At 48.8% G+C, this 19,088-nt stretch overlaps 6 protein-coding genes across 6 annotated transcripts; 3 read left to right on the forward strand and 3 right to left on the reverse strand.

The window, feature by feature from the left end:
• The first annotated feature begins 554 nt into the window (after positions 1-554).
• MYCFIDRAFT_52285 (glycoside hydrolase family 5 protein) lies at positions 555-2,594 on the forward strand. The gene is made up of 3 exons (XM_007927673.1): positions 555-900; positions 949-1,580; positions 1,633-2,594. The coding sequence occupies exons 1-3, from the start codon at positions 842-844 to the stop codon at positions 2,211-2,213; spliced, it is 1,272 nt and encodes a 423-aa protein (XP_007925864.1). The 5' UTR covers positions 555-841; the 3' UTR covers positions 2,214-2,594.
• A 270-nt stretch (positions 2,595-2,864) lies between these two features.
• MYCFIDRAFT_39206 (uncharacterized protein) lies at positions 2,865-3,859 on the forward strand (the record flags this gene model as incomplete). Its single annotated transcript, XM_007927603.1, has 2 exons — positions 2,865-3,146; positions 3,230-3,859. The coding sequence occupies 2 exons, from the start codon at positions 2,865-2,867 to the stop codon at positions 3,857-3,859; spliced, it is 912 nt and encodes a 303-aa protein (XP_007925794.1).
• A 747-nt stretch (positions 3,860-4,606) lies between these two features.
• On the reverse strand, positions 4,607-4,813 carry MYCFIDRAFT_38714 (uncharacterized protein; the record flags this gene model as incomplete). Its single annotated transcript, XM_007927582.1, has 1 exon — positions 4,607-4,813. One exon carries the CDS (start codon positions 4,811-4,813, stop codon positions 4,607-4,609), a length of 207 nt encoding a protein of 68 aa, XP_007925773.1.
• A 1,372-nt stretch (positions 4,814-6,185) lies between these two features.
• MYCFIDRAFT_64684 (uncharacterized protein) lies at positions 6,186-7,822 on the reverse strand (the record flags this gene model as incomplete). Its single annotated transcript, XM_007927737.1, has 3 exons — positions 6,186-6,660; positions 6,715-7,736; positions 7,787-7,822. The coding sequence occupies 3 exons, from the start codon at positions 7,820-7,822 to the stop codon at positions 6,186-6,188; spliced, it is 1,533 nt and encodes a 510-aa protein (XP_007925928.1).
• Positions 7,823-8,842: 1,020 nt separating this feature from the next.
• MYCFIDRAFT_72224 (uncharacterized protein) lies at positions 8,843-9,659 on the reverse strand. Its single transcript, XM_007927760.1, has 2 exons — positions 9,253-9,659; positions 8,843-9,203 (listed from the first exon to the last, which is right to left on the reverse strand). Exons 1-2 carry the CDS (start codon positions 9,551-9,553, stop codon positions 8,878-8,880), a joined length of 627 nt encoding a protein of 208 aa, XP_007925951.1. The 5' UTR covers positions 9,554-9,659; the 3' UTR covers positions 8,843-8,877.
• A 4,325-nt stretch (positions 9,660-13,984) lies between these two features.
• Positions 13,985-17,674, forward strand: MYCFIDRAFT_81765 (uncharacterized protein; the record flags this gene model as incomplete). Its single annotated transcript, XM_007927842.1, has 1 exon — positions 13,985-17,674. One exon carries the CDS (start codon positions 13,985-13,987, stop codon positions 17,672-17,674), a length of 3,690 nt encoding a protein of 1,229 aa, XP_007926033.1.
• Positions 17,675-19,088: the final 1,414 nt, after the last annotated feature.

The raw sequence follows: 19,088 nt of genomic DNA on the forward strand, positions 1-19,088 counted from the left end.
GGGCTCCTGGACAAGTTGGTTGGCCAGCCACGCCCCGGGCGGTAACATAGCACATATACACCTCGATTAAGCGAGATAGCGGACGGGGGTAATCCCAGTAAACGGCAGCTAGCTTGAAAGCGTTAGACGTGAATTTTTTAAAGGTACGGATAATTCCTTTAGGCAGTACGCTAGCTTTGAATAGTTAGATCCCGTCTTCAGGGATCACCGCCGTTAGGTATCTCGCTTAAATTGCGAGGTGTAGCACACCCTGGCCAATATAAGCCCCGTTTTTGGATGTATGGGCAGGCCTGAAGAAGCGTGCTTATTAGCATCGGAGCCGCCGTGTGATGGTGAAACTGCTGAAGTGAAGTCAGGAGCCATAAAGTCGGTATCCTAGGGGTGGCGCTTAGTTCTATCGATTGATCTGCTTTCGGTGCCTCGTGTCTGAACGACATGCTGTGTGATACACATGTCGTTTGATGAAAGCAAGGGCCATGGCACAGCAGCAGGCATCCGCCAGGAACAGGGAGCTCGTGCCAAAGAACATTCAATGATTCAACAGACGTGTGATGCGCCTCCAATGTCCCTGTTCCTTGTCCAGTATTATTATTACCACTGAACGCTGCATGCCGAGTCGTTCCAAGGAAAGGAAGGCGTGCATTCCAGCACAGTTCGCCGACCTGTTTCAGCAGTCACTACTACTGTTGTCGACTGCTGCTCTGGCTCTTCCTCTTGCTCTTCCTCTTGCTCTTGCTCTTGCCTGTCTCTCGTCGACTCGCTTGGTCTTCGCAAGGCCTGGAGCGAGAACGTTGCTTGTCCGCCCGCCACACTCACGACGCCAGAATCAGATAGAGACAACATGTTGTTCAGGAGCACACTTCTCGCGCTGTGCGCACTTGCATTTACCCACGCCGTTCCGTAAGTGGCGCAGAAATCGTCCCTTTCGCAAAGGCTAAGAGCGTGCAGGAGCCTGTACAGTCGTGCGGGTCCTTCCGGATTTGCTTGGGGCAACGATAAGGTCAGAGGGGTGAACATAGGAGGATGGCTGGTCCTGGAACCTTGGATAACGCCGTCTATCTTCGAAGCCGTGGATCCGGAACGGAAGACCATCATCGATGAATTCACATTGTGCCAGAAATTGGGTGCTCAGCGAGCTCGTGACACCATCCTCCAAAAGCATTGGGAAACATGGGTAGGGTGGGGAGACTTCAAAAAGATCGCAAATGCCGGATTCAATATGGTGCGCATCCCGATTGGATTTTGGGCATACGACAATTCCAACACTCCGTACGCGAAAGGCGCAGCACCATTTCTCGATGCAGCAATTGATTGGGCGAGATCTGTGGGATTGAAGGTCATGATCGATCTTCACGGTGCACCGGGCTCCCAGAACTGCTTCGACAATTCTGGACAGAAGTGCGAGCACCCTCAATGGACGACTGGAAACACAGTCCAAGCCACTTTGAATGTTCTTAAGCAGATACAGACCAAGTATGGCGATGCTAAGTACGACGACGTTATTGCCGGTATTCAACTCCTGAACGAGCCGCTCACACCCGTCCTCAACTTGGATACTGTTAAGAAATTTACTCGAGATGGTATGCACCCCAAGGATCACTTCAAACTCTGCAAATTCTGACATGTGAGAAGGATACGGACAGCAGCGAACATCATCTCCATCGCGAGTCGTTGTCTTCCACGATGGCTTCCAAAAGACGAGTGTATACAACGGCATGCTCACGCCATCAGACAACAATGCTCAAAACGTTGTCATCGACCACCACGAGTATCAAGTCTTCGATCTTGGCCTGATTCAAATGAAGCCAGACGAGCACAGAAGATTTGTCTGCCAGAATGCGAATGCTTACAATGGCGCTGACAAGTGGACCATCGTTGGCGAATGGAGCGGCGCCATGACCGATTGCGCCAAATACCTCAATGGCTATGGCGTGGGCGCTCGTTATGATGGCTCGTTCCCAGGCAGCAAGTGGGTGGGTTCATGCGCGGGCACTCAAAACATTGCTTCGTGGAGCCAGCAGTTCAAAGACGATACCAGAGGTTACATTGAGGCCCAAATGGAAGCTTTCGAGCGTTACTCCCAGGGCTGGATTTGGTGGAATTTCAAGACGGAAAATTCAGGTGCGCCTGAATGGGATGTCTTCGCTCTCCTCGATGCTGGAATCTTCCCACAGCCACTCACGGACCGCAAGTTTGGCCAAATTTGCACATAGTGCGACTAGGTCGAAGGTATCGGAGACGTATTGTATGGGCAATGCAGTATACCGCTCCCCTCATTCAACTACTCGATCGCTACGACATAATGATCTCGGGAGCATAATGGAAACAGGAGCATCTGCAAAAGAAGGATCAAAAGCAAAGCAAGCGACCAGCTAAGCAACAGGCTCACTGCACCGCATTGTGGGACGGACATGTGATGGACGGTAAACAGTAAAAAGGCGATTGGCATCGCACCTACTACAGATACCCGGCCTCGCCATCAGAGGCTCATGATTTCTTCTTGCTCTCATTTTGGTGGTTGTACAAGCAAGTCCACTTACCACGCAACATAGCACAATCTCGTAGTCTACAAGGAAAAGAGAAATATCGTACAGAAGCCAGGATGCGCATGTCCTTGATGAAAGTTGCTGACCACCATTCTTTCTGACAGTCGACAGTGCTAAATAACCTGAAAACCGCAGATCTCAAGCACTTTGTTCGCGAAGAAGGAAGAGGAGTCCGCTCGACAGTCGCACACATTATTGCCGAGACCTGGCGGGGTCAATGATCCCGAAGCGAAGACATACCACAAGATCTGACCTGTGACAAGCTGCCAACAACCACAGCCAAACAAAAACCACACGCCATACCTCCACAAAAGCAAAATGCCACCTCCAAGAACCCGATGGGCACTCATCACAGGAGCAAGTCCCGGCGGCATGGGCGAAGCCGAAACCTCAGCCTTCCTAAAACGCGGCATCAACGTCATATCAACATCGCTCGAAGCGGACAAGCAAGAAATCGAACACGTCAGTCCCAGCCCAGGCACTCGAGACGGCTTCCTCGTAATCCTCCATCTCGATGTCACATCTTCGAAATCTATCGCTGCGGCTGTCAAGACGGTTCACCAACTTACCGAGGGGAAATTGGATTGGTTGGTGAATAATGTAAGTATATAGATAAATAACATCGCCACACACACACACACACCTCTGAAGATTTGTTTGTTTATTTGTTGATGAGAGTGAAGGCAGGATTGGGATACTATACTCCCCTCCTGGACACATCCCTCGCACTCGCGAAACAGGAATTCGACGTCAATGTCTTCGGCCTTGTAGCCGTCACGCAAGCTTTCTTCCCCATGCTCCGCGCCGCGAAGGGTTGTGTTGTGAATCAAGGGAGTATAGCAGGTTTGCCAGGGTTTAATCGTCCTTATATGGGCTTGTATTCGAGTTCGAAGGCTGCGGTTATGAATTTGAGTGATACGATGAGGCTTGAGTTCAGACCTTTTGATGTTCGGGTGTGTACGCTGATTACGGGGCCAGTGAAGACGGAGTTTTTTAAGAATTTGCAGGGTGCTGAGGTGGAGGCGGATTCGGTTTATGGGGGGATTAGAGAGGTTGTGAATTCTAGGATGCGTGGGTCGTTGGGTGGTGGGAGGGGTCATGATCGGTTTGAGGTTGCGAATGCTACTGTTGAGGAGTTGCTTAGAGAGGATGTGCCGGTGTATGTTACGAAGGGGTATATGGCTGGATTGATATGCTGGCTGCACTGGTTGCTACCGACTTCGTGGCTGGACTCTTACAATAATAGGGGGAGCGGACTAGATCGTTTGAAGGGTTTGATCAATGGGGAGATTGAGGATGAAAAGTCTAAGTGATCGTAACTGCTAGCAGGTATCAAATGCATTAACATCTCAAGATTCGTAAAGCTGATCCACATAATAGTCGTAATATCGAAAGCCATTCCCTATCTCGAAGCACATCGAGTGAGCAGACTTCTTCAAGCCTCCTGTGAGGACTTATCGGACATTGCCTTCTCGACTTGCTGCAAGAGATCGAATCACGGCACCTGCGATCGCACCTCCTGACAAGCCGTTGTCGCCCTGGCCCTGAAGTTGTGGATAAGCATTGCTTCCATCTGGTGCTGTGGTAGTCAGGCTGACCGATCAGTCCGTGGACACATCTGGATTCTCTATAGTCGCGTTGAAGCAAGGAATGCTTTCATCAAAGGCAGCGGCATCAACATAAGTGATATCGGTACAGGCCCAAAACGGGCTTGTCTCTGTTCCACCGTCTTCCATGTAGAAAAACATGAACGTGGCATTGCTTCCAGCGGTGACGTTATTGGGCGGGTTCGGAGCGAGGATGCATGTGTGTCCGACATCAAGGACTGGATCAAGCTGCGTTGGGCTGTAGAAAATCTCGAAGTCTTCGATCTTGGCAGGATCTATGAACAGGCTAGTTTGAGATGACATTTCCGATGCAATGTGGAGTGGGTCACTCACTGTCGAGGTATGAGACACCAATATGCTGAGCGCTGGTCTCGTTCTGAGCGACCAAGGCCAGTCTTCCATTGGCTACATGACCGTCAGTGGGCTATATAATTGCATTTTCAGTCATTCTGGTCACTCACTCAAAGGAAACCCAGTCCGATTTCCCACACCGCTCGACGAGCCGCATGGAGGAATGTGATCACTTTCTGCTGACCATGGCCGGTCTGGTGGCCACATGAAAGCCGCTGGTCCCATTTCCGGAGAATGAGTTGTGTTTCGATTCTGTGCGGAGGCGATGCAACTCAGCAAGGCGACTGCAACAGCAGTAGTGGGCAGCATCGTGCTCAGATGGTTGGCGACGAGCACTGATACTCAGATATCAATCGACGTTTTGATGTCTTTGGTGTGTGAGTGGTCGAAGACAAGAAATGATGCGACGGAAACCGACAAGCTCACCGGGAAGGCGTGCATCGCTGCTGCCCATGGAAGGATGGCAAGAGCACATCGCATCTTGCTCGCATCTTGGCATGTTCGCACCACGGCTTGACATTTGACCGGCATAATACAATACTCGCGTGGCTGGAAGCAACAGCCTCAATCTGCTGGCTACTCGTATGGAAGAGCCGAGGACAGTCCATTCATTCGTGGTGAAATCGTTCTGCGCCTTCACCCGCCGCCGATCATTCATGTGCGTTCCCTTTTCGCTCCACCAAATAAAGCAAGGCCTTGTGTGGCTTCATTCTGGCTCAACACCTAAAGCAACAAGGACTTTGCATCGATTTGTTCTGATATATGCCTCCCGTCGACAAATAAATCCATTTACCAGCCAGACCAATCAGCCTCCGGCTCGCTGTCTGCTACCACATAACTCTTCACCCAATCGAAGTTTGCAGCACCTCTGTCCTGGACGAATCTGGCGTCGAAGTTTCGTGCTGCACGAGCCCATGCAAGCTTGAAATCGTCCAACATCCTGGTAGACGGCATAATACTCCCGTGCTTCGTCATGATTGCCTCCAACTGCTGCGTCACGCTGAGGACCATGCGTTGGGACGACGCCTTAGCATTCTGAGACAGAGCGGTCTCGGTCGAGCAAGTCTGATGGATTTTGTAAGACTTGTTGTCTTTCGCGATCTTCAGCTCAAATGTGACGGAATAATGTTCAGGTGGAGTAATGAGCAGCGATTTGCGATGGCATGTTAGCCGTATACTCTTGACCGGGGCCAAACGCTCTTTAGCATGGACCGATAGCATGTGGTTTTCTCCATTTGTCGCTGGGGAAAAGGTGAAGTACCTGTCGCGGTAATCATAGGAACCCGGCACGATCAAGGCCACAAGCAACCCTTAAATTCGAACGCCTTCCACGACTGCGATAGGGCTTGCCATGATATTGAAGAGGGGCGAGGGTGCTTCGTAGGCTCTTAGCGCTCTATGCTGTGGTGATGAACCACTTGAGGCCGCGTTGAGAGTCGATGGCGATGCTGACGAGTCTGTTTGTATGTAAGTGCTACGAAAGAACAAGTTAAAATATCATTATCTGAAGTAAAGCGGGTCGTGAGTCCGTGCGCTGTTACAGGCACATGCAGCCACATGTGAGACCTCACATGCTCCAGTCGTGTGATCCCGTTCAAGGATCATGGAGACCTTGGGAGAGGCATCTGTCGTTCTAGAATGTCTATGATCATATCAGCCATCTTAGCAAAATATCACCTCTCTACAACTTCGCCCCCACAGGCATGAACTTCATAGCCTGCCTCACACCAAGATCAGCCAGCACCTCTTCCGCACCACCAAGAATAGCATCGAACTTATACGTCCTATTAAACATTTCCACCACCTTACCCATACCGGTCTGTGTCAAACCACGTCCACCAAAGATATTCGTAGCATTATCCGCAACTTCATGTGCGCTTCTCGTGCAGAAAGTCTTTAGTAGTCCAATTGGTCCAGACAATTGCTTCGATTGCTGGTCGTAAGACATCTTGGTCATTTGATATGTGATGCTCTCGATCCAGGCTTGGTTGGCTTCGACGTTGGAAATCATCACGGCGAGCTTCTGTCGGATTACAGGCTGGTCGATGAGTCGCTTGCCGAAGACCTGTCGTTGATGCGCCCATTTGAGACACTCTTCTGTGACCGTGCGAGACCATCTTGCGACCATACCGGCCATCATGAAGCGTTCGTGGTTGCTGACAAGAGTGAGTTAGCATACGATATAATTCGGCATGACGATACAGACTTACAAGTTGGCCATGATGACCACAAAACCCTTGTGCTCTGGCCCAAGGATGTTTCGCTTGGGCACCTTGGTGTTGTTAAACTCGATGTATGTGGTCGCAGCGGCAGTGGAGTACGAAGTCTTGATCGGCTTAGTCTCGACAGTGTCATCGCGCTCGATAAGCAGGACAGTGAAGCCCTTGTCTGTCTTGCATCCGGTAACGAAGTAGTCGCAGAACATCCCGTTCGTGATCCATTTCTTGGTACCGTTCACGAGGTAATGGTCACCCTTGTCCTCGCAAGTCGTCCTCAGACCAGCGACGTCGGATCCTGCAAATGCTTCTGTGACAGCAAGACAGATCTTCTTCTTGCCACTAAGCACCTCACCCGAGACTCTTTCCCGAAGCTCGTTGTCCTTGCACCATTGATGCACAGCTGTGAGGGAGATTGTCATGCCTGCCATGTTTCCGTCTTGGAAGCCTCTCATGTTCGCCCTCACGATCTCCTGACTGACGATCAGATCGTGAAAGTAATCGTATTCCTCGCCCTTCACGACGCCACCAAAGATCTTGCGTCCCTTCAAGTGCTTGCCAGGACCCAGTCTGCATGCCAGGAGATTGACATCGGCCATCTTGTTGATGAGCTCTTGAGAAACATACGTGCCATCTTTCTCCTTTTCCGCCGCCTCCGGAACAACATGTGTATCCACGAATTCTCGCACAGCTCTTTGGAACTTCTTGTGTCCTTCAGTGTAGTATGGGCTGTAGAACTCTGGATTAAGCCAGAGTGGTTCTGCATAAGGCACGGTGCTGAGATCGCCTGGCTTGTGATCGATGGCTTCGGGCTCCTCGCCTTCAAGGGTTCCGATACACAAGGCCTTGTATTGCTGTAGAACTTCATGTCGGTGCAGGTTGTAGAAGGCTGCGGTTGCATCTTGGCCAGCGACTTGTCGGAGAACGACCTCTCCACCGGGGTGAGCGTCTAGGAAGTCTGAAACATCGTACACTTTGTGGTCGACAATGACCCAAATGTCGTCTTCCTCGGTGTGCTAGAGCGCAGTCAGTAATCTACTGATACTGTATTTCATGGCAAGCGTACCTTTGCTACTTCTTGCCGCGTCAAAGGGCCCTGCATGATGGCTATGGCGGTCTGTCAAGATGGATAGAACCACAGGAAGAGGAAAAATAGCAGTCTAAACAAGACATCTCGACAATGGCAGCCATTCTCGCGGCACAGTGTTGTTTGGTCTTTTGACCGAGGTTCGAAACGGAGGGTAATTCGCGGTTGCCAATTGGTTATTTTAGCGACACGCTAAGAAGGTGTATGTACTTTGCGCCGCGGCGATGCTATGCCTATAGTGAACAGAAAGATGTGTGCTATTCTCATGCTCGAGTCGATAGGGATGCTTTCCCCAGTTGCTGCTCAGTAAACGATTAAAAATAAAAGCAATGATCGTTGCAGATGGACTGTATTGAGAAAAGGGTAGACGGGCGGGTTCATCAATTGTCTGGCAGCTTTTAATAGCCAAGATGTGATGAGTTATGAAGACTATGGCTGCCCGTAAGGACCACACTCCTGGCATAATCTCTTCCTCCGCTGAGCTTCTGGGCCGCATAATCGGATTCACCAAAGCTGATAAGCTGGCTGCATCCAGACTCTGACCTCTTTCTCAACGTGAGGTGACAGGCAGTTGACGATAGCCTGCTTCAGATTGTGCTCGAAATGATGTGTTTTCGATGCAGTGAAGTCATGATGCCAGAGGTGGCCATCTCGTGTTGGTTGTCAACCGGATATTTTCTCGCCTGGCTTCAGGCGGCTCGATTGTGACTACTGCCACGTTGCGCCGGTGTGCCAGGTCCACTGATGGCGGAATAGTCTCCAGGTGCCCGCTATCAAAGTTCACATGCTCGTCGTCAGGAGGTCCCTATTAGTGTGAATCGTGATCTCAATTTTCGGCTGCAGCGGTTTGTGCCTCCGAATTGACCTTGTCGAACGCTCTGATGACGGGAATGCTGCCTCCGAAAGCCATGCCAGGTAATTGCTGCAGATTCTCCTAAGCTTTCTGCCACCGAATGCACTCGTGGCCCTTTTCAAGGAAGATGCGACCCTCAACGAACCATCATAGGGCGTTGTGGTGATCTTGATGCCAAACGTGTTCTGTGACGATATTACGCCCCCGAAAATCATCACTATCTTCCATTTTGCATTCCTGGCGGACCAGCCGGAGGACCTCGAACACCAGGCGGCGGGCTCATGCCCTGACCTTGACCTGGCCCAGAGTTGGGTCCGCCGGCTTGAAAGTTCGGAGGCATATTGGGTGGCATCCCAACAGGCGGCGAGAATGGCATGTTTCCGTGCGGAGAGTTTGCATTGCCCGGGAATGGAGGCATTCCACCTTGAGGATTGAATCCAGGCGGGAAGCCACCAGGTGGAGCCGGAAAGCCAGGTGGTAGCGGCGGCATTCCTCGTCCGCCTGGGGGCATAGGAGGAAATCCTGGTGGAAGAGGTGGCATACCTTGATAGAAGTCAGTATTCGTCGATGTTGCGCCAAATGTCGTGCTTACCTGGAGGCATCTGACCCGGGATGGGAGGGAATCCTGGTGGCATTCCTGGCGGTAGAGGACCAGAGAAGCCTGGCGGACCTTGGCCTGGTAGCTGTGGATTTGGCATAGGCATGCTCTGTCCTTCTGCCGCGTAACTGCTTGTGATGCCGTCTATTACTGCCTGCGCTTTCTCGTGTCCAATTTGTTGATAGTAATCGACTACATTTCGAAGATGGTTTCGACCGCTGTTGTGCGCTTTTCGCACGCTCATGGAGTCGTGCGTGAGGTAGACATCGCAGTAGTCGCAAAAGAATTTGGGCATTTTGACGGCTGCGAGCGATGGCGCGCTCGCGTCGCTCGAGGGTCTTGCTGGTGGCGTGCGGTTGTTTCGCCAGATATAGTGTATTCAGATATGCTGCGCAAATGTGTTGATGTCGTATCGCAAAGTCTCGAGGATTGGTGTGAAGTCACGAATGTTTGGTGAAGCTGAAGCTCAAATCAGTCGAGATGTCGGCGGCGGACTGGAAGCTCTTTGTGACAGGGATGCTGATCCTCAGACCGGCATGGCTAGGGAGGCCCATACATACCAGAGGCTCAATGCGGGGTTTCTCATACTTCTCACCGCTATTCCTACCTAATTCTTCGTGTTTAACCTTCTACGACTCGTACTATACTCGCTATCGACTCGTAGAATGCCTCTACGTATCGATTTATCGCTATAGAAGGCTTAGATAATATCTTAAGTCTACGGCGGCACTATACGAGAAGCAATCGTATAGTACCTTATATAAGAGACCGGTTGTTAGATATCTCTTAATATACTTAAACGAAGGCTTAAAGAGTAGAACATTAATTATAGCTACTCTACTTACTATTACCGAGTTAACGATATTAAGGCACTAAAGATCCGGGTCGTATATACCTTCTACGTTCTACGGTTAACTAATAAAGAGGCGGTTCGAGTACTATAGGCGGATAGGTTTAAGATTAGCTAGCGGAGATATTAACGGATACGTTAAGAGCTTAGATTAAAGAAGGCATTATTAATAGATAGATAGATAGAAGCGGAAGAATAGATAGTAGAGGTCTTATAGGAAGAGCTCGAGAAGTCTATAGTAGAGTCCTTTAGCCGACGGCACCTATATACCTATATTAGGTCTAAATACAATATTATTAGTAGAGATCGGCTATATCGTATAGCTTCCTTACTAAATCCTAAAGAGTTACGAGTCCGCCGCGAGCGGGCGCGAGAGCACTATAGAGCGATTATTATACCCGGCTCTAGTTACGCAATATTAATAGATGCTTACTATAAATTCGAGTATTAGGGGATATAGATCTACGTAGCGATTAATATTTACTCGCGTTATATTATCTAGATCTATATAGGCATTACTAGCCGGATAGCTATCTCTATACTAGCTTAATACCTTGCAACGATCCGGAATAGTAGTATAATACTATAGATTATTCGATTAGACCGTAGGGTAGAGACGATTCTAGCCGCGGATGCTTACTATAAGACTCGCCTTACGACTCGTAGTAACCCGGAACAACCGCTAGCCTTCGAGGACTGCTTTAAATATAGTACGAGTAAGATGAACTAGCGGATTAAGGCATAGTAGCGTTAGTAAGTACTTGTACTAAATAGCTAGAGAGGCTATTTCTACGAGTTACTACGCGAGTTACTATACGATACTAAACTGCTAGCGGATCGGATTGCCTTCCTTATAATCTATATACTAATTATACGTTATAAAGTCTTCGAATTTGTTTACCTCTAGAATAGCTATCGTATCCGGAAGTAGGCTAATCGACTATACGTTATACTAGGTATTCTGTATATTCTATACTATTATCTAGAGCTTAGCGGGCATTCTTATTAAGGTATTCCTATGCCTAACGGTGCACTTAATAATATAGAGTAAGACCTTTAAGGATTCGGTATATATTAGATTCTATAGTATAGACTCGCTATAGACTCGCTAATAGACTCGCTAATTCCTAGATCTTAAAGCCTACCTGCCCGAGGCTACGCTTTCTTAGTGTAAGACAGCATTATAGATTTATAGCTTCTCGTATCTAGTAAGTAGTAGCGAGAATAGCGATAATATAGAGCGCCTTTACCGCTCTACCTACTTACTTCTTCGAGGGTTAGCTAGGGAGCATATAGCTATAGGGTTAGAGCCGGAACTAATAGAGTTAGATAAGCTATTAGCAGCACGTAGTTAGTTAGCGGCGGCTCGGAATTAGAAAGCTAGGTTAATTAAGTTTGTAAATAATGTATACTAATCTCCGATCTACGAGCCGGCCGCGAGTATATAGCGAGTCGCTTTTTCTAGTTCGATTTTATCTATAACCGTTTTAAACCTCTGCTATTTCTATCTCTATTTATCTAACAACTAATAATGCCTACTAATTAGGGCACCTATTGCACTAAATTAGGCGTCGACTATACAAAGATATATAGTAAATACCGATTCTGTTTATAATACGGCCTTCTTAATCCCGATCTACTAAGCGAGCAATTTGTTCGCGAGTAATTAGTAGCCGCCGCTACTGCGAGTAGCTCCGCGAGTATAGTACGAGGCTTTAATACGTTCCCCTCTATACCTAAGGCGGCTAATGCTATACGTAATACTACTAGTTAGTACAAGCTAGCAACTCGAATACTAAATGCTAGATCTCGGAGCCTCTCGTAACGTCTACTAATACCTGCTTTAGCTTTAGCTTTAGCTTTATTAGACCTAAAAGTATAGGGATACTATTGCCGCTATTTGATCTATACTTAGTATATAGAAGTTAAGCTTACGAGTACAACTAAGACATAGTTCTATAGTAAACCTACCCTATATACTACTATTACGGATGCCTAGACTAACTAAGAATTCCTCGAAGCCGAGATAACATTTATAGACTAGATTGTCGACCGGATTAACGCCTACGAGCTACTAGATAGTAGTATCGATCGGACCTAGGACTATTTTAACTACTTCCTCTATATAGACTTTAATAAAGCAACTAATTAACTAGAGAAGCTAGTAAGTAAGGCGCTTCGATTACTTAGACAGGCTTTAACGGTCTACAAACTAGTAACAAAGTTATTATTAGTCTACGAGATTAAGCTCTATATCTAGACTAAGTAGGAGAAGTAGCAACAATAAAAGCGGAAACATCGGTTAAGTACTATTACTACGAGTACTAGTATAAGTAATATAGCGAGTTAGTAAAAGGTAGTTAATAGCATTAAGATTAAGAAAGAAAAGCTATAGACTAAGAAGGTTATCGATACGAATTAGCCGCCCGAGATAATTAACTTAAGCGGCGATACTACCGCGAGTATACCGCGAGGTACGCCTACTTCGAAAGAGTCGAGCGATTAGCAACCTACTAATAGATAGGCTAATAGCGGTAGATAGGCTAATAGCGGTAGACAGGCTAATAGCGGCGGAGAGGCTAATAGCGGCGGAGAGGCTAATAGCGGCGGAGAGGCTAAGAAGATAAAGCGTAGTTAACGACTAAAGAAGAAGAGATAGAATAGTAGACTCGTAGTAGACTCGCTATAGACTCGCTCCTTAAACATTATCTACTAGTAGCTCGCGATTGCTATTTAGCTATAGCTCCTTCTATATCGTATATATATCCTTAGACTTAATAATAGCCTTATTCTTAAGCTATTTAAACTACGAGAGGCAATATCCTTCTAACTTATCGAACCTAGCTTCTAATACCTTAATCTTTGCCTCTAGTTTAGTATTCTTTGCCTCTACGGCCTCGACTCGCGCCTATATCGCGGCTAGCTCGCTATTTCTATCGTCTTCTTTAACCTCTTCTATACTAGCCGTATAGCTAGACTTGCCCTTATACTTATAATAAGCGTAGACACGCTCGCCCTTAGTATTAAGTATACGATACTTAAAGTTATTAGAGCGTATATAGTAGTAGTATAGCGCTAGTACAAGCTTACTAGAGTCCGTTTCTATAATAATTCTAGTAGCCTTATATTTCCGTAGTCTATTTAATACCGCCTTCTTCTTATCCGATATCGCTATCTAATCGAGTAGCTCTTACTATATCTATGCGCTATAGTACTAGAAATCGTAGGTATTTATAGTCGTAGGGCGTCGAAGTCTAGAGCGAGTTAGTAGCGAGTCTATAGCGATGCGCCTCGCGACTTATAATAAATATTCTCCTCCTCCTACTAGTAAGTACGCTACTAAAGCTAAAGCTAAAGCTAAAGCTAATACTAATACTAATGCTAAAGCTAATACTACTAAAGCTACGCTAAGAATAAGGTCGCGCGGAATACTAGTTATAGCGGCTGCTACTATCGCTGTCGCTATCGGTATCGGTATCGGTATCGATAGAAGAAGAATATTGCGAGGCAAGGCGCGGAAGTGTAGCGAGTCTAAGTAAGGTTTATCGCGACAATAGGTATAGTAAGGTTGGTAAGGAAGGTGTAGGAAGAATAGGAAGCGACAATGGGCTAAAGTGAAGCCATTGAGCCTCTGGTATGTATGGAGCTCCGTCCATAGCCTACATTATTGCATGCATGACCACCTGCACTCTATCAAAGGTAGAAGGGTAGCTTCTGGCTTGCTTCTGCTTGTGACCACATACATCAGTCACTTGCTATACCAACTCTGCCCATAAGTCTAGGCGCTCGCAGTCATCCTTCAGCTCTTCCCCCTTTGCAGCACCTCCGCGATGAATAGAGACAGAAGACGATAGCATCTCCCGCTCCCATAATAGAATGCCTTCCACCTCTCCCGGCTCCTTGTCCCTCGATCTCGATGCGCCGACTGCCTTCTCGCTCATCTTGCCTGGCGCTCCGACCGAGTCTCTGCAAGCCACAACCACCTTCATCTACAGGTTCAAACGATACGTGGCATATATCGCTGGCAAGCAACTGAATATACTCAATGCACCGAACACGCTTGTTCAGGCAGTCACCTTCAAGCATGACCTGGTCGCGATAGCAGCACATGAAAATACAGGCAAGCTCAGCGTCGCGAGCAAGAAGGAGGCATGGGTATTAGAGCCTTTGACTGAAGGCTGGACAAGAGTCTGGTGGGAAACGTCATTGCTGCTTCGACGAGAGGATGAGGGGGAGGGCGATGAAGCACGCTGGCTGAGTTGGGGCCGTGAAGGGGAGCTGTTGGTGGCAGGTAGTCGACTGCTGGATCTGTTCTCTACTGGTCCAGCATCTCGCACGACTTCGCCACGAACTTCTGCCGTCGACGAGGAGACTTACGAGGAGAGGAGAGCGTTATGGTCCAAAGCTGTCGCGTCTCCCATCCGACAAGCAGAATTCAGTCCAAGCTCGTCTCTCATTGCGACGTGCTCTGAATATGACCGACTCGTCAAGATCTGGCGCAGACTGTCATTCGAAGACGGACTTTTCGACCACACATACCTACCACATCCAGGAGCTGTGACACATCTCCAATGGAGGCCGATACATGACGATTCTGAAGAACGTCGGATGAGTGGCATTAGCAGGAGACATGAGGAAGACCCCGAAGTACTTTACACGATTGCTAACGATGGCGTCCTTCGCGTGTGGCGCACTGGAGGAGTCCATGACATTGACATCTTGCTCCTACACACCTCCATCGATCTTGTCGCCGCCATCCCTGATTCTCCAAGTGTGTCTGCCAAAGGCAATTCTAACACAGTGAGGCCTGCACGATATGCAGTGATGATACCATGCACAAAATTTACTGCCGCAGTCAACGCTGCCCTTGGCATTTCTCTTGGCGGCAAGACAAGCCATTCCAAGGAGTTTCTCAAGGAGTTGGTTTCCAAAGACCTCGATGTTGTTATTGCATTTGATGGACAAGGAAGAATGTCAGCTTGGGGACTTCAGAGCATTGGCCACAAACGGCGGCCGGAAACTCCAACACAATTGCAACCGTACCACATCGCACACGCAGAGGGACTATCGATGAAACTTCAGAACAACACACCTGCAGTCAGCACTTGCTGGTTTCAGGACGACCGACTTCACCTGCTCTCTCATGCATTTGCCAAACGCGGCGAGGTCTCGTGGTGGCAGGGTGCTGTCGAGACTTTCTTCTCGCCTTCTGCACCTGGCGCAGACAGGCTATCAAGAGTGAGCAAGTGGACAGGTGCTGCTCTCTCCGAATGGGCTGTATCACAGCGACAGTCGTCGATTGACCTTCGCACGATCTGCAGCAAAGATGATGACGAAGTCATACACGCCATCCCTGTCACTCTTCCTTTCGACCCCAGTCAGAATTGCATCGTCAGCTTAACCAGAAGCGGAGTTGTGGCGTGTAGCTTAGTGCTTGAAGGAACGGCTCAGACCTCTTTCGAGCCTTTTGCTACGTTCGAAACCGAAGTGCCGGAACCTGGTGTGTTCGCTGCAAGTGCGGAGTTTGCCGCTCTCCTCTCACAAGACTTGACGTTCTTGACAATCATCGACCTCACGGACGGCTATCTTGAGCACCAGCAACAGCTTGACGCTTCTGCGACACATCTCAAGTGTTTTACATCCTCTGCGCGGAACAACTTCCTTGCTGTTGGCTATGATACTGTGGTTGACATTCTTGCCCAAGGATCGTACCAAGATCACGTCTGGCAGACCGTGAAGCGAGTGTCAATTGCTGGGCTTGGACTACAGCTGGAGCACGTTGCATGGACGATCGAAGGCGGTCTTGCTTTGACTGCCGGTAATGGGATCTTCATCGCTGGGCCCGAGATTGAGCTCAAACAGCTCGATGCTACCACTCAGCGGCGTGTAGGACCGGTAGAAGGAGAAGCAAAGATCCCTCTGCCGCACCTTGCACAACGTCTTAAACAACCATTACCAACATGGCACCCCACCGTCTTGGCCGACATTGTCCGCCATGGTCATTATACGACAGCATTGACTCTGATTGCGAAACTGGCTCGGCAGCTCAAGTTCTACAGCAGTGGCGATGATCTATCGCCAGTCCTTGATGAGGATGTTGAAGCGCTGATGTATCGACATGCCGCCTCTGAAATCTCAATTGGAAAGGATATGGTCGACGATCTGAAGGAACAGCTTGATGAGAAAGACCTGCCTCTTCTCTCATCGAACGAGCAAAAGCGCCTGGCTCATGTCATCGATGCTGTGGTCTACGTCAAAGATCATGTGAACGGCCTCGACACTAACGCGTTGCGATACTTGTTCGAATGGAAGTTGCAGATTTTGCAGCACCACGCCAATACAGCTGCAGCAAATGGCTCGCCAGAGCCAAATGGCCTCCCTCATGCATTCGTACCAGAGATGCAGTGGCGCGAGATCACCCTGGCATACCACAGCACCACACAACAACCATTGCTGGACATCCTGATTTTGCACCATGACAATAGAATGAATTGGCACGCCGCGCGGTTACTTGGCGTGACTACTTGGGTGAGAGATAGACAAGCACTGGAAAGCGTCTTTGAACAGCTCGGCCAGACTTCCTATCGCTCATCGCAGCCACCCGATCCTGTCAACGCGTCGATTTACTATCTCGCACTACACAGGAAAGCCACGCTACTTGCACTTTGGAGGATAGCGACCTGGCATCGAGAGCAGAGGACGACTGCAAACTTTCTCAAGCGCGACTTCCATCAAGCAGAAGCCAAGACTGCAGCAAGAAAGAATGCATACGCGCTCATGGGCAAGAGACGCTTCCACTACTCTGCTGCTTTCTTCCTTCTTGCTGACGATCCTGCTTCAGCGATCAATGTACTTGCTGGCCAGTGCGAGGACGTTCCCTTTGCAATTGCTGTTGCACGTCTTTACTGCGGCGATGGTTCTTCGACCCTTTCCAAACTGCTTGTAGACAGGGTTGTTCCGCAAGCAAAGAAAGACGGCAATAGGTGGCTCATGAGCTGGTGTCATTTCGTCTTTAACGAGCCTGTGAAAGCAGCAGAGAGTCTTGTCGAGCCGCTTGATGGCATTCGAAAGTGGACACAGGACGACCCAACAACGCTTATTTTGTATAAGCAGTTGAGAAACTTGCCAAGCACGAACGAGTACGACGCCGTCCTCAGGGCCGCAAGGGTGCTGAGAAAGAAGGGTGAATGGCTCCTTGCCCTGGACTTGGTGCAGCGCTGGGAGTTCAAGAGTGCTCAGAGTCAAGCGCGGCCTATTCAGGAGCCGCAGACCAATGGAGTAGTCAATGGATTTCATGAAGAATTGCCCGACAGGACTTCAGCCTCGACGCCCGTTCTCTCGTCTGAGCCGCAATCGCTCCTCGATAGCTTCGCGGAGCCGAAGCCAGCACAGCCGGTCAACGAAAAGGCATCTCGTGAAGCAAAAGCAGCCGAGCTCTTAGCCAAGCTGAAAGCGAGGAAGGAAGCTCCGATCGCATCTGCGCCATCAACAGAAAAGACGAAGCCGGAGCCAACACAATTCAAGGAACCTGATGCCAATTCTCTCTTGGATACTTTTGGCTTCTAGCGCTGCATCTCGTGTACATTTAATACTGATTGCTCTTGATAGCGAGGCGTCATTGGGGATCTTGCGGGTTGGTATACCCACCTACATTAGCAGTTATGTAGGCTTTTGCTCACGTAGAGCTTTCCTGTAACTTCTACGGACAGCCCGAGATCAGATAAGTTGTAACAAGAACGAAATCACGTTGTCTTTCCAGGATGGTGAGGCGAGTGAGAGTCACCCTTGAGGTGTCGGAATTGTCTATGCAATACATGTAAGTATCATTCAGTCTTGTCTAGCTACCACAACGCACAGATTTCCGCCTAAGGTTCAGCTTCCCTCTTCTCACTCGATGTATATCCGGGTGGTGGACCACAGCCACTTGTAGCACGCTTCCAAAGCGGACACACTTTCGCGTCGGCCTCAGCATCACGTTTCGATGTCGATGGATATGTCGTCCCGATCGGTCTGCATCCGTTGTCTAGCACTCTTCTCCAAAGCGGACAGACTTTCGGCTCGGCTTCTGCTTCTCGCTTTGTTGTCATCCCGATGGGTTTACATGTTCCTGGAATAAGAGTTCGTCTCCAAAGTGGACAGACTTTCGGCTCTGGTTCTGCTTCACGTTTCGATGCCGATACTGAGACCGTTCCGATTGGGTGGCAGCCGTTATCTAGGACTCTTCTCCACAGAGGACAGACTTTTGGTTCTGGAATTGCGGAGCGTCTTTCGATGTCTTGGTTGGATGGGCTTCGTGTGACTAGGTCCGCTGAATTGGGAGATGGAGTTGGAAAGGCGAAAGCTGAGCCGATCAGGGCGAAGACGAAGGTTGATTTGAAGAGCATTTTGGTTGTTGGTGAATGGTATGTATGGAAGAGACTACTGTCGTTGTTAGTCGTCCATGATCGTATTAAGGCGTCGGTATATGGCAGTACTTATTACAGGCAAAGAGTGTAGTATGTCGAGCCGCGCTAAAAGGAGACTAAGAAATGCGAACAAGCAGGCGACGAGCGCGGCGAAGCAGGTATAATAGGAAGTCACCCTTACTTAGGCGCGCCGCATACGTACGCCTTGCGCACATGTTCGACTGTTCGAGCTTGTTGATTGACCAAATAGGCACCTTGCGCAGTAGGTTTCCGGCCGTTTAGCATATGTAAGAAGCCGCGAATAGCGCCGTTTTAGCGCCGGAAAGTGAATAATATAGATAACGGTCCATATAAGGTTGCGTAGGCAATTTGGTAGCGTTTTATAGTAGACTGCTTAGTAAGCAACCTCGGTACCAAGAGGCAGCTAGGGTCGTAGACCTTACTGTAATTAGTGCTATAGGTTAGATGTTAATTGCTACGCTATACTATAGAAGAATACGACTCGGACGGCTTCTTAACTAACGAGGATATTGTCGCTATCTATAGTAGAATACTAGTAACAACCGCGGCTATAT

The sequence above is a fragment of the Pseudocercospora fijiensis genome (genome assembly GCF_000340215.1).
Source record: "Pseudocercospora fijiensis CIRAD86 unplaced genomic scaffold MYCFIscaffold_4, whole genome shotgun sequence".
NCBI lineage: Eukaryota > Fungi > Ascomycota > Dothideomycetes > Mycosphaerellales > Mycosphaerellaceae > Pseudocercospora > Pseudocercospora fijiensis.

Excerpts from the sequence above, each read along its gene's own strand:
- MYCFIDRAFT_52285 (XM_007927673.1), top strand. The coding sequence starts at position 842 with ATGTTGTTCAGGAGCACACTTCTCGCGCTGTGCGCACTTGCATTTACC. Across the intron at positions 901-948 it reads GCATTTACCCACGCCGTTCC|GAGCCTGTACAGTCGTGCGG; the intron begins GTAAGTGGCGCA and ends AAGAGCGTGCAG. Across the intron at positions 1,581-1,632 it reads TAAGAAATTTACTCGAGATG|GATACGGACAGCAGCGAACA; the intron begins GTATGCACCCCA and ends ACATGTGAGAAG.
- MYCFIDRAFT_72224 (XM_007927760.1), bottom strand. The coding sequence starts at position 9,553 with ATGCCCAAATTCTTTTGCGACTACTGCGATGTCTACCTCACGCACGAC. Across the intron at positions 9,204-9,252 it reads CCCGGGTCAGATGCCTCCAG|GTATGCCACCTCTTCCACCA; the intron begins GTAAGCACGACA and ends ACTTCTATCAAG.